The 12,290-nt window shown below is 38.9% G+C and overlaps 1 protein-coding gene across 1 annotated transcript; it reads left to right on the forward strand.

Annotated features, from left to right (window-relative positions):
• The first annotated feature begins 461 nt into the window (after positions 1 to 461).
• On the forward strand, positions 462 to 3,078 carry LOC107466187 (transcription factor MYB4). The gene is made up of 3 exons (XM_016085177.3): positions 462 to 796; positions 891 to 1,020; positions 2,081 to 3,078. Exons 1-3 carry the CDS (start codon positions 664 to 666, stop codon positions 2,676 to 2,678), a joined length of 861 nt encoding a protein of 286 aa, XP_015940663.1. The 5' UTR covers positions 462 to 663; the 3' UTR covers positions 2,679 to 3,078.
• Positions 3,079 to 12,290: the final 9,212 nt, after the last annotated feature.

Consider the following 12,290-nt stretch of genomic DNA (forward strand, 5'->3'; position numbering starts at 1 on the left):
GTTTGAGACAGAGACGAAATCAGGTGATAGAAAAGGAGAGCGATGATCTCTAATTTTATATTTTTATATGTAAATTATATATAAATATTAGTTTAATTCTTTTAAAATTTTATTTTAGTTTTAATTTATTGTATAAATATTTTTAACTTTTTTTTAATATTTTATCTAACTCCTCTCTTGTTACGGAAATAGGTAAATATATGTAATCAAATTTGTGCTTATTATTGTAGTCGGTCACCACTCACCAATGTGACATGTGACAAAATCTTTTAATTTAAACCTCAATAGTAGTCTCACTTATTTATGATGTATAGTATTATACAAATAGTAACAAAATTAAATTAAATTAAATTAATAATAATTTTATATTCTTATGTTTATTTAAGAAGGTGCTAATTAAAAAGGTTTGAATAAGTGAAGAAGATGCCTCTCTCGTCTTTGGACCGTTCTTGGCGTGCGGAATATCCAATGATAAATACTAGCTCGCCATCACGGGCTTTCATTTCATCACATTAATATCCCCATTTTTCACAACAAAAAAATTATATATACTATACATATCACAAATACTTTGTACTAGTCTTCTTCATTCACTACTCTCTCTTTTCATAACTAGTACTAGTACTAGTTAGTTAACAGCATAAGAAATTACAAGAAGCAAAGATGGTGAGAGCTCCTTGTTGTGAAAAGATGGGATTGAAGAAGGGTCCATGGACGGCAGAGGAAGATCAAATCCTCATTTCTTACATCCAAAAACATGGCCATGGCAATTGGCGTGCCCTCCCAAAGCAAGCAGGTTAGAAATATAATTATTCATGTACCTCTTTTTATACGTCAGATCGATTAGTTTTATGAATGATTAATTCTGAGTACGATGACAATTTGGTCAGGGTTGCTAAGGTGTGGAAAGAGCTGCAGATTAAGGTGGATAAATTATCTGAGGCCTGATATCAAGAGAGGGAATTTCACCATTGAAGAAGAAGAAACCATCATCAAGCTTCATGAAATGCTTGGCAACAGGTACATATTCATGATTCAAGATTCATGCATGACATCTTCTCTCATCATGTATCTTTAACATGCATGGATGATGCTGTTTTCTTGATTTAATAGTTATCCTTAATTTGTAAAATAATAAAATGGTTGATTCAGTAGTATTAGTTTTCGTCTCCTGTTTCAAGAAGCTGGATTATTATTCATGAGTTCACAGAAGAAAATTAAAAGCTAGGCCTCATTATTGATGAGTTGAAGGTGGTGGTGGGGTCCCGTGTCATTATTTGTCAACTTTTATGAAATCCAAAATTGAAAACGTTGCGTCAACAAATATTAATTAAGCTTTCAATGAAGGACTAATAATAATCGAATAAAGCCATTAGCAGGCGACAAAATCTAGGTATTCTGCCACCTTAATTTGACTCTCCAAATAAAATTAAATACCATGCATTTTCATTATTTTAAAAATATCTTTCACATTAGAATTGAAATTTTAATTTAATTGATATTATGGTCATCTTTGTAAATTGTACTGGACCCTGAATATAATTCTATTGAAATAATGTCAAAAAGAAGTAAAAGATAGTACTAATAATTTGAGAATATGAGAAGACCCTGTTACACGCATTAAGATAACAAAATGTAGGGCTATACAAGATTCTCTTATAGATCTGTGGCTTGTGCAAGAATCTTAGTGTGGCAGTTTATGTCACATGCATTCTATAGTACTATGTGCAACACATGCATATATAGTAGTATCAAAACATTGAGTTTCATTGTTCACTCTCCAACGTAATCTACAATTAGACAAGGATATTTCAACTTTTGTTGTTTTCTTATTCACTGTGCATGATAAGCAAACTGATTACGAATCTCAAAGCAATAATAATAATCTCACAAATATCCTCACTTTAAATTTTTTTTATTAACATAATGAAAACGTTGAATATTTTATTATATGGTTCCAATTTTTTTAATATATATGAATTTGGGTAAATTTTACATTACTCGTTATATTTTTACACCTAAGTAATAACCAATGCTATACAATATTAGTTTCTGATCGAATTTGATCCTTTCTTTTAAGGTGGTCGGCAATTGCGGCAAAATTACCCGGAAGAACAGACAACGAAATCAAGAATGTGTGGCACACACATTTGAAGAAGAGGCTCATCAAACCAAACCAAATGAATTCATCATCATCAGATACCAAAAGGGTATCTAATAAGTCAAAGATCAAACGTTCTGATTCAAATTCAAGCACCATAACTGTTCAATCATCGGAACCAGCAAGTCTCAATAGTAATTTCCCTGAAGTGGACACAACTTCAGCATCATGCACCACCACTACAACAACAACCTCTAGTGAATTCTCATCAGCCACAAATACTGGTGAAAGAAAGATCATGAACATGATGAACATCAAGAATGAGGAGCTAGAAGATTCTTTGGAGAACATAATTGATGAAAGCTTATGGACAGAGGCAGGAATTGATGATGAAACCACCAACATGACAATCTCAAATAATGAGTTGCCCTCACTTCAATATTATGACCCAGTATTTAATAATTCGGAGGAGAATTTATGCTTCCAACCAAGTGCAAACTTTGAGGATGATGGCATGGATTTTTGGTATGACATATTCATTAGAACTGGGGAGTCAATAGAATTGCCAGAGTTCTGAAATTTTTCTCAAAAATTAAACCGTGCATGCATCTTGGAACATGAAATTATTTTTATTAGAGGATTAGAATACTTTGCATTATGATCATCATAATTGATTTTGACCATCATGGTAACTTGAATTGACCGTTACATGGCATTCAATTTGTACATTAATTTCTGGTGTGGTGGGGACAGAGGATCGGATGAGGGACCAAAAGTGAGTGAAACAATGCACAATGACTTGGTTTAATGTATACTTGGGCCCAAAAGAATACGTACCAAGTCTCTAACATTTTTCAGCTTTATAGATTTTACTATTTTAGTCGTATTTGATTAGGGCTTAGACCTCTTTGATTGTAATACAAATAAACGATGATGTACTAAAGTATGTCAACTAATATAAGTATTCAAATTTGTTATGTGTGCTTCTGTTGAACCCTAAATCTTTTGGAAAAAAATCTGGTTTGTTTTATATATATTTTTGCTTTTATTTTGCTTTGATTAATCGTTAATACATGGAAGAAATTATAAAATTTGAGTTAGTCCATGCAAGGTGACATTTGTTTAATTGCAAGTTGCAAGTGATTTCGTAAATGACGGAAAGTAAAACTTTTGGGCTGTCTGGGTAACTGTTCTTGGGCACAAGTGGGTGTGGTGGTGCTACATCATTATTCAACCTTTGTATATATTAATATCTTAATACACTATTAAAGATTAATCAATTCATAATATTTTTTTCATCAATAAAAATTAGTTATATTTAGGTAAATTAGGCAAGAATTTAGAAAACATCATAGAATTTCTCTTATTAAAAGTGATAACATAGAATTTTATTTAAAAATTTATTATTAATTAATAAATTATTTCATATATATATATATATAACGTAATTTAAATTTTTAATATTTATTTAAATAGATTAATAAACTAACTATTATGTTAACCTAAATTGGTTTTTCAAACATGCATTCTAATTCAAATTAAAAAAAAAAGAGAGACTTTGATATGTATAACAGTGCATAGTTACATACATACATCTGGCACTCATTATTGCACTCATATGATACGCACATTTCACTTTATGGCTAAAGTAAATAGGAGTGTACTATAGAAAAGAACAATAATTAAGGTCTAGGGTCCCACTATTCCAAATAGGAATGTCTTGCCGATCATTATCTACAATATCTCAGTATTTCTTCAAGATATAACACTTAAAAGGCAAGGCATTTGTTTGCGTCATATAAAACAAAAAGCTATTTAGATTTAGTTAAAATAATTAAAGTAATTATTAGTATTAAAAGTAATCTTGTAATTTTTTTTTACTTTTTATAATTTCAAAACATTCCACTTGATTATGTTCTTAATCCAAATAAAAATTATTTAAAGTAAATACTTAACTGAAAATAGAATGAATACTTATTTTAATTTTATAAAGAGCTAAAATGAAAATCCGATAATAGTGCTCTGATATTAGAGTTAATCGTATTCATGTGCTATGCTAAGATTTAGTGAATATATAAACATGGTCATCAATACTACATGACAATACCTGCTGTACCACATCCTATAAAATCGGAATCAATGACCCATATCTCGGCCACAATTGCAACATTCACAATAAGATAACCATGGAAATTGCACTATGACCATAACCACCCAATAATCTCGGCTAAGTTCGAGATTCACTACAACAGACCCGCAATTAAACTCAACAATAAAATCTATAAGACGGGTCACTAAGTAAGGGAGGCATCGAAAAAAGGCACAGACACATACACTCTTAAGTGATTTTTGTATTCATCTTGAGAAAATATCTTTCACTAACTTGAGCGTCGGAGTCCTTTTTGTAGGTACCCCGCTCGGGTCGTGTTCAAGCAAGGCATCCCACATTCCGGACACACCTCACCAGTCTCTCCCCGGAGTTTGGAGTATAGCTCGGAGAAGAGTGACCTTGCACGAACATTGGCGCCCACCGTGGGGCCCAAAACCTCATGTTTTTCCTTTTTCTGACGAATACCATATTTGCCTTGTACGCTCTCTCCTTTTTGCAGGAACTCAGCCATGACGGATCACTCGGCGACCCCTTCAAATAATCCCACTAATGCCGATTTGTTAGCCACAAACGCTGTTCTGCTCGCAGAAAACCAGCGGATGGCCGAACTATTGGCCGGAATGCAAAACAACAACGAACGAAAAAGCAAGAAGAAAAACACCGATCAACATGAAGAGCACCAGTCAGAATCAAATGTTAAAACAGGGGAAACTCACGTTAGAACAACAAGACGGCGAAATAATCCCTTCTCGAAAGAAATAATGAGCTTCAAAATGCCCAAGAATTTCACACTTCCGATGACATTAGCACCTTACAAGGGGATTGGAGATCCCAAAATTCACGTCACGAAGTTTGAATCAATGATGTTCCTTAATAGCAATTCCGATCCCATCCTGTGTAGATCCTTTCCGACCTTTTTGGACGGAGCTGCTTTATTATGGTTTTCTAACCTGCCCGCAGGATCAATATCTAGTTTTGATAGGTTCACTAAACTATTTGTAAACCATTTTGCAGCGTCAAAGATCTATATACAAGATTCAGATTACCTCAGCACCATTAAGCAGGGACAGCAAGAGAGCTTGAGAGAATACATGACGCGGTTCACAGAAGCAGCCATGCAAATACCTGATCTTAATCCCGAAGTACAATTGCATGCAATCAAAAGCGGCCTCCGACCAGGTAAGTTCCAGGAAGCGATTGCGGTGACAAAATCGAAAATGCTCAAAGAATTTCGAGAAAAAGCCCAGGGCTAGATCGAAATCGAAGAACTCAGGGAGGCCCGAAGAAATGAAAAGCCAATGAAAAAAGAAGAAGAAAGACCGCAAAGGTCTACCAGCCGAGACATAAGAAAGCCATTTAAACTAGCACCTATGTTCGATTTATACACAAAATTCAACACGAAGCGGGAGGACAAAATCAAGGAGATCCTGCACAATAAACTTATCAGACCACCAGCCAGAGCAGGGACATATCAAGACCAGAAATATGTAGACAAAAATAAACATTGCGCACTCCACCAGAAGTTCGGGCATACAACGGATGAATGCGTAATGGCAAAGGATCTGCTGGAAAGGTTGGCAAGGCAAGGACTCCTAGACAAGTACATTTTGACCCGAAGGTAGCGAGAAATAGAAAGAGAAAGCAGGCAAAAACAGGTCGAAACCCCCTATCCAAGGGAATTATCAACTACATTTCAAGTGGTTTTGCAGGCGGAGGGATGATAAACCCATATTTTATGATATATTTTATGCTTAATCTGAGTGATTTATTAAATCCTTCACCCACTTATTCATATTAATTGTATGGTTTTACTTCTCCTTCCTTATTATGTGATGTATGTGAAAAACATGTTTCTTATGCTTTTAAATTAATTATTTTAATCACCTTTAATTCCATTCGATGCCGTGATTAGTGTGTTGAGTAGTTTCAGATCTTCTAAGGCAGGAATGACTTAAAGGATGGAAAAGGAAACATACAAACATAGAAAGAAAGCACAAAAAGGAGTTTTGAAGAAACTGGCATCCACGCGATCGCATGGACGATGCGATTGCGTGCCAAGAGCGAAGAAGCATCGACGCGGCCGCATGACTGACGCGACCGCGCGACTTGAGCAAATCGCATACGACGCGGACGCATGAACGACGCGACCGCGTGACTAGGAGAACTTCGAATGACGCGACCGCGTGACCCACGCGGACGCGTGACAGAGGCCACGCACCAGAAATTGCAGAAACGCTTATAGCGGATTCTGAAGCCTTTTTGGCCCAAAATCCAAGTCCAGAAGTCAGAGACCAGAGGTTATGAAGTGGAGGAATGCATCCATCGAAAGAAACTCCGAATTTTTTGTTACTTTCCATGATTTAGATTTAGTTTTGAGAGAGGTTCCCTCCTCTCTTTCTCTTAGGATTAGGATTTAGGACTTCTCTTAGTTTTAGGAGTGACTCTCAATCCCAGGTTCTTTATTTTTATTCATCCGAATTTAATTTATGAACTGTTCCATGTTACAGATTACTCTTTTAAATTAATGTTATTTAAGATATTTCAGTTTAATACTACTTCCTTTTATTTATGTTATTGTTGTTCTCAATCTGAAGACATTCTTATTCCAGTAGATACAATTTTCTTTCCTTTTGGTTTTGGTTAAATAATTGGTGACTCTAGAGTGATCAAACTCATTATTGATTGAAAATTGGATTTCTTCATTTCATTAATTCATATTCCAATAACTCTAGCCTTTCCCAAGGAAAGACTAGGACTTGAGGATTCGAATTAATTCATCCACTTAACTTACCTTCATAGTTAGAGGTTAACAAGGTAGGAGAAGAATTCAATTCTCTTCATAATTGATAAGGATAACTAGGATAAGACTTCCAGTCTTTATACCTTGCCAAGAGTTTATTTTACAGTTATTTATTTATTTTTATTGCTTTGAAAATATACCTGTACCCATTGCCCAACTTCCAAAACCCCAATTTACAAACTCATAACCAATAATAAGAACACACTTCCCTGAAATTCCTTGAGAAGATGATTCGAGGTTTAAATACTTCGGTTATCAATTTATTTAGGGGTTGTTACTTGTGACAACCAAAATGTTTGTACGAAGGAATTTTTGTCGGTTTAGAGATTATATCTATAATGCGACTGTTTTTATGAAATTCTTTACTGGCAAGAATCCTAACGTCAAAATGGCGCCGTTGCCGAGGAATTGCAAACGTGTGCCTTATTTTTGGTTATTGTAAATATTTTTCTTAAAAAAAAAATTTTCTTTTACTTGTTTCTTTATTTCTCCTTTTTCCCCCTTAATTCTGATAACTACTATGAATTCTCACCCATCTCGCTTTGAGTTTGGTTCTAACTTTGTTGAAAGAAATAGAAACCACAGCAGAAATATGCATCAAGGTCAGACCAATCAAGGATGGATGGAGCCAAGAGGATCTAATCAACCCTTTAGGGAACAACACCCTCCAAGATATCATGGACAACGACCATTCTACAATGCATACCCAGCTGAAAGATATGGTAGACAACCTTGTAACTACCAACAAGCCCCACCCCGTGCCTATAGACCATCCTCTCAACATGACCTCGAACTACCATACTCACAAGCTTCTTTTCGCCATTCGCCACCATACGATCCTTATCCGCCCCAATACCAATCCAATTACTCCCAAGAACCACCACTCCCCCATACACATAACCCATATCCATCAAAGTCAGAATCACGGGTTAGCCTCAAAGAATCAATGAAACAATGTACCGCACTCCTTCATCAACTGGAGCAAGCAATGGTAGAGAAGTTAAAGCAATTATCTTCCGGACGTTCAGCCTCTCAACAGACCCCCATGGCCTTATGTGGAGAATCTAATGAAGAACGTGTTGTGAAGAAGACACAAGAAACTCCAGTGAACAACATAGAGCATAACCTCGTACCAGAACAAGTAGAGAAAGCTATCATTGCAGAAGAAGAAGAGTCAGTTGTTGTGGAGAACTCCGTCAAGGATATTACAATTGACGCTGAGGAGGATTTTGCACCGCCTCCAATGCAAATATCTTATGAAGAACTGGACATAATAACCCAGGACACAGGTTTCCTTGATGATGATGATCACGAGTCCTATTCTCTTAGCGGCGAACTTGCATTCACAACTGATTTCTTTGAGACAGAAGAATCTTCCCCGAGTGAATATGAAGATGATGCTAAGGTAGATCTTTCTCAACCTCCAATATATGACTTGAGCGATGATAAGGGAGAAATTGAAGACTCTGATCAAGAGATGGTTGAAGTGGAAGAATTTACAGAAGATTATAAGGGAGTAGAACTTACAGAACCACTGGAAACACCTATCCCAAGGCCGTTACCGCCCACCACAAACTACAAGTGGGTAAAATCCTTGTCTTCTATCTTCAATATTCCACTTGAATATGGTTTGCTTGAAACAGATGGCCAGCTTAGAGCTCTCTGTGGCTTTAAGAGTAAAAGGGAAATGGCTCAAGCTCAGAGCCGGTGCACAAGGTTCAATAAGATTCCACGCTTCAACTCTAAGTGCAAGGATTGATATCATGCTCAATTGAGTGGATTACGGAGAACGTTTGGCCACCGTGGTGAGAATCTAATTTCCAAACCGCCTAAATGGAAAAGTATAGATCAAAACGAAAGCGGATTTGGAACCAAAGTTTAGGATCCCGGAAAATATTCTAATATTCATCACCCCGGGAGCCTGAAAATCTGTTTGAAGCTGCTCAGAAGCTTCACATGCCTAGTTTGGGACCCCGGAGGCTATTGGCATTCCAAGCGTTGGTGGAGATTTCTGGATGAATTCAAACACAAGCTGCCATAACAGGAAGCTCAACCAACGTCCAACTTAAGGACTTTAACCAAAAGTGCTAGGTGGGAGACAAACCACCATAGTATGATCGTTCCTTTTTTCATTTTTTTATTTAGTTTTAGTTGTTTTCAAGTTTTATTTTATTTTTCATTGAACCTGGAATTACTCATAACATTCATACCATTTTGCACTCTGCATACTGTATAATTACATATTCCAAAAAAAGGGGGTGTGCACCCCCATGCGTCCGCGTCCATCAAGCGGTCGCGTGCCCTGGAGATCAGCGTATAACCCCCAACATCCAGAAAGTTGGGCTGGACTCGTGCTGCCCTTGTACTTTTCGCGCAAAAGACCCACGCGATTGCTTTCCTGATGCGATCGCGTCACATGTACATAACCAATTTCACGCGACCGCGTCGCATGGACTGCACAACACCCTAGAAGGAGACAAAGAGTTGCGCTGAAACGACACTGGAATCGTGTGTCTCGCACAAGTTCCAGCGACGCGATCGCGCGACCCACGCAATCGCGTCCACCCCTCTCCTACCCCTCCCATGCGATCGCGCGTTCCATGCGATCGCGCCCACCCATTTTTCACCCCTACCATGCGACCGCGTACCCCACGCGGCCGCGTGGGTTTCAAAATATAACTCCCCCAGCCACGCGAACCCTATCAGTCGCGCGCCCACCCCCTCCCTCTTCCCCATCTCTCCTTCCTCTACCCTCCACCACCACCCGGCCACCACTGACACCACCCGGACGCCGCCGATCACCCAGACGCCGCCGCCATCTACCCCCTCTCTCCTCTTCCCTTCTTTCTTCTTCTTTCTTCTTTCCCCCTCCTCCGCCACTGCTCACCTCCGCGCCACCGCACGCTGCCACCACCGCCCCACCGCAACCTCCCTTCAACCAGCAACACCACCCCTTCCCCTACCCCCAGCCACCTCTCTGCCCCACTCTCCTCCTTCGCCTACCAGGTTCCGCAACACGCAAACCCTTTTATCCATTCGTAGTTTTTCTTAATTTTTTCATTTATGTTCATGTTTAGGCTAGTTAGATATGCATGTTGTAGTGGATTATAGGTTGTTAGGTAGCCTAGGATTTGGTTAGTGGATTTAGGTCTGTTTACTTGCACTGTTCATGTTTCTGTTTTATCATATCTGCAATTCTGCTGTTGCTGTACCCTTGTTCATATGCTGTGATTTCCTGCATTTGCTGCTTATTACTCTGAATTTTCATGTTTATATTCATTATCTGTACCTGCAGCTTAATTTTTAATTCATATGCACTGCTTGGATTGCTGTTTATTTTCCGGGATACTCCATATTTAGCCGGAATGCTGCCCAAATTTCTATAAAATATTTTCATTCATGTTTTGGTTTGGCATTTTGAACTCTGTTTTACTCTGCTTTACCCGAACCATTTCATGAATGCCAGGGCATGCTTTATTATCCTCTTTGATTTCTTGGTTTATAAACTGCATCCGTGATGCTCTGATTCCAATTCTTCTTTATATCTCTTTAAATCAGCATCCAATTGTTTTCCTTATTTGGTTATGAGTTACTTTTATTCCTACCTGTGAATCCTTGTTTCATGGAATACTTTCTTTATGCCATCTACTTTACCCACATTTTACTGACTCACTAATTTTAATTTACTAACTTCTTTTTCCATTTCTACCCATACTAACTTTTTATAATCTCTTTTCTGACTTTTCACTTTCCTCTAACTTTTTAACCATGGCATGATGACAATTTTCTATTTAACTTGAATTCTAATACATTTTGGATTGTAAATTATTCTTTTCAAACTTTTAAACTGCTATAAAATCCTTAATGCACATCTACCTAACTCATTTGCCTCATTCTCATTCTCCTTTGCCGCTTTGAGTTTTCTTTGTTTAATTGCCTATTTGTTTTTTTATTTTTATATTTCCTGGTTTTCTATTTTTTAGGATGTCGACCTCACAGAGAAACGGAAAAGGCAAGGCTACTGGCAAGCGCAAAAGAGGAGACCCCTCCCAGTCCATCATAGATCTAATGCATGATTCCTCATGGCGGGAGAAGAACTTTACCCAGCAGGAAAAAGCTGACCAGCTGCTACCTACAAATGATTCCATCAAATTTGCAAACCGGTACTGTGAGCTGAAGTATTCGGCATTTGCAGACTCCAGAAACCTATACCTGGAGAGAACTCTGAAGATTCCAGAAGCACTCCAGCAATACACCACTGAGCAAATCAAACCAAGAGGCTGGTTCTTTCTGGAAAGAGCACTGACAGAGGTCAATGCATCTTGGGTTAGGGAATTCTACTGCAACTTCTATAACACTACCCTAGATGCAGTGAACCTGTGAGGCAAGCAGATTTTGGTCACTGAAGAGGCCATAGAGGACATCCTACAACTCCCACCTAAGTCCGTTCAGCCTGATGGTTACAAAAAGGCTGAGGAGGACATGCGTTTCTTGAGGTTTGATTGGGATGCTGTCAAGGCAAGGATAACCCTGGACCCGACTGTTCCTTGGGAGATGGGCCAGGACACCACCCTGCCCAAGGGTATCAAGCGGGCGTACTTAAATGATGAGGCTTGGTTATGGCATCAGATCCTGAGTAATTATCTGATGCCGAGTACTCATGAGACAGAGATTCCAGCTGCTATGATCACCCTCCTCTGGTGTGTGATGGAGGGTAAGGACCTGTACTTGCCATGCTTTATCCAGCATTATATGGCCAGGGTCTACGTCCGAGGCACTCTTCCCTTTCCTTATCTAGTTACACAGCTAGGCCGTCGAGCTGACGTGCCATGGGATGATGCCGATGAGAGACCACCGGCTGCGGACTGCAGGAAGATCATTCCTCACAGTAGGAACTTCCTGGCTTTGGGCTATAGACCACCACCTTTCACTGCTACTGATGAAACAGCCCCACCGTCTGTTGGATCCTCTTCTTCCACAGCTGCCCCTGTTGCCACCACTGCACCTCCACCTACCTCAGAGCCGGTCTACCACCTCGTGCACCGCTTATTTCGACAGCTTGATCAGATGGAGCGCCATAACCGGCGCCGGTATGAGCATCTGAAGCTGATGATCCGACAGGGCAGTGACATCCCCTCCGAGCCTGACTCACCATCTGAGCCATCCAAGGAGGAGGCGAATGAGCACCAGGAGGAGACCCATCCGCAGGCAGGCACAGAGCAGGTTGCTCCCCAGGCAGAGGTCCCACATCAGATTGAGGCTGCAGATCCTGAGATCCC

The sequence above is a fragment of the Arachis duranensis genome, chromosome 9 (assembly GCF_000817695.3).
Source record: "Arachis duranensis cultivar V14167 chromosome 9, aradu.V14167.gnm2.J7QH, whole genome shotgun sequence".
Lineage (NCBI taxonomy): Eukaryota > Viridiplantae > Streptophyta > Magnoliopsida > Fabales > Fabaceae > Arachis > Arachis duranensis.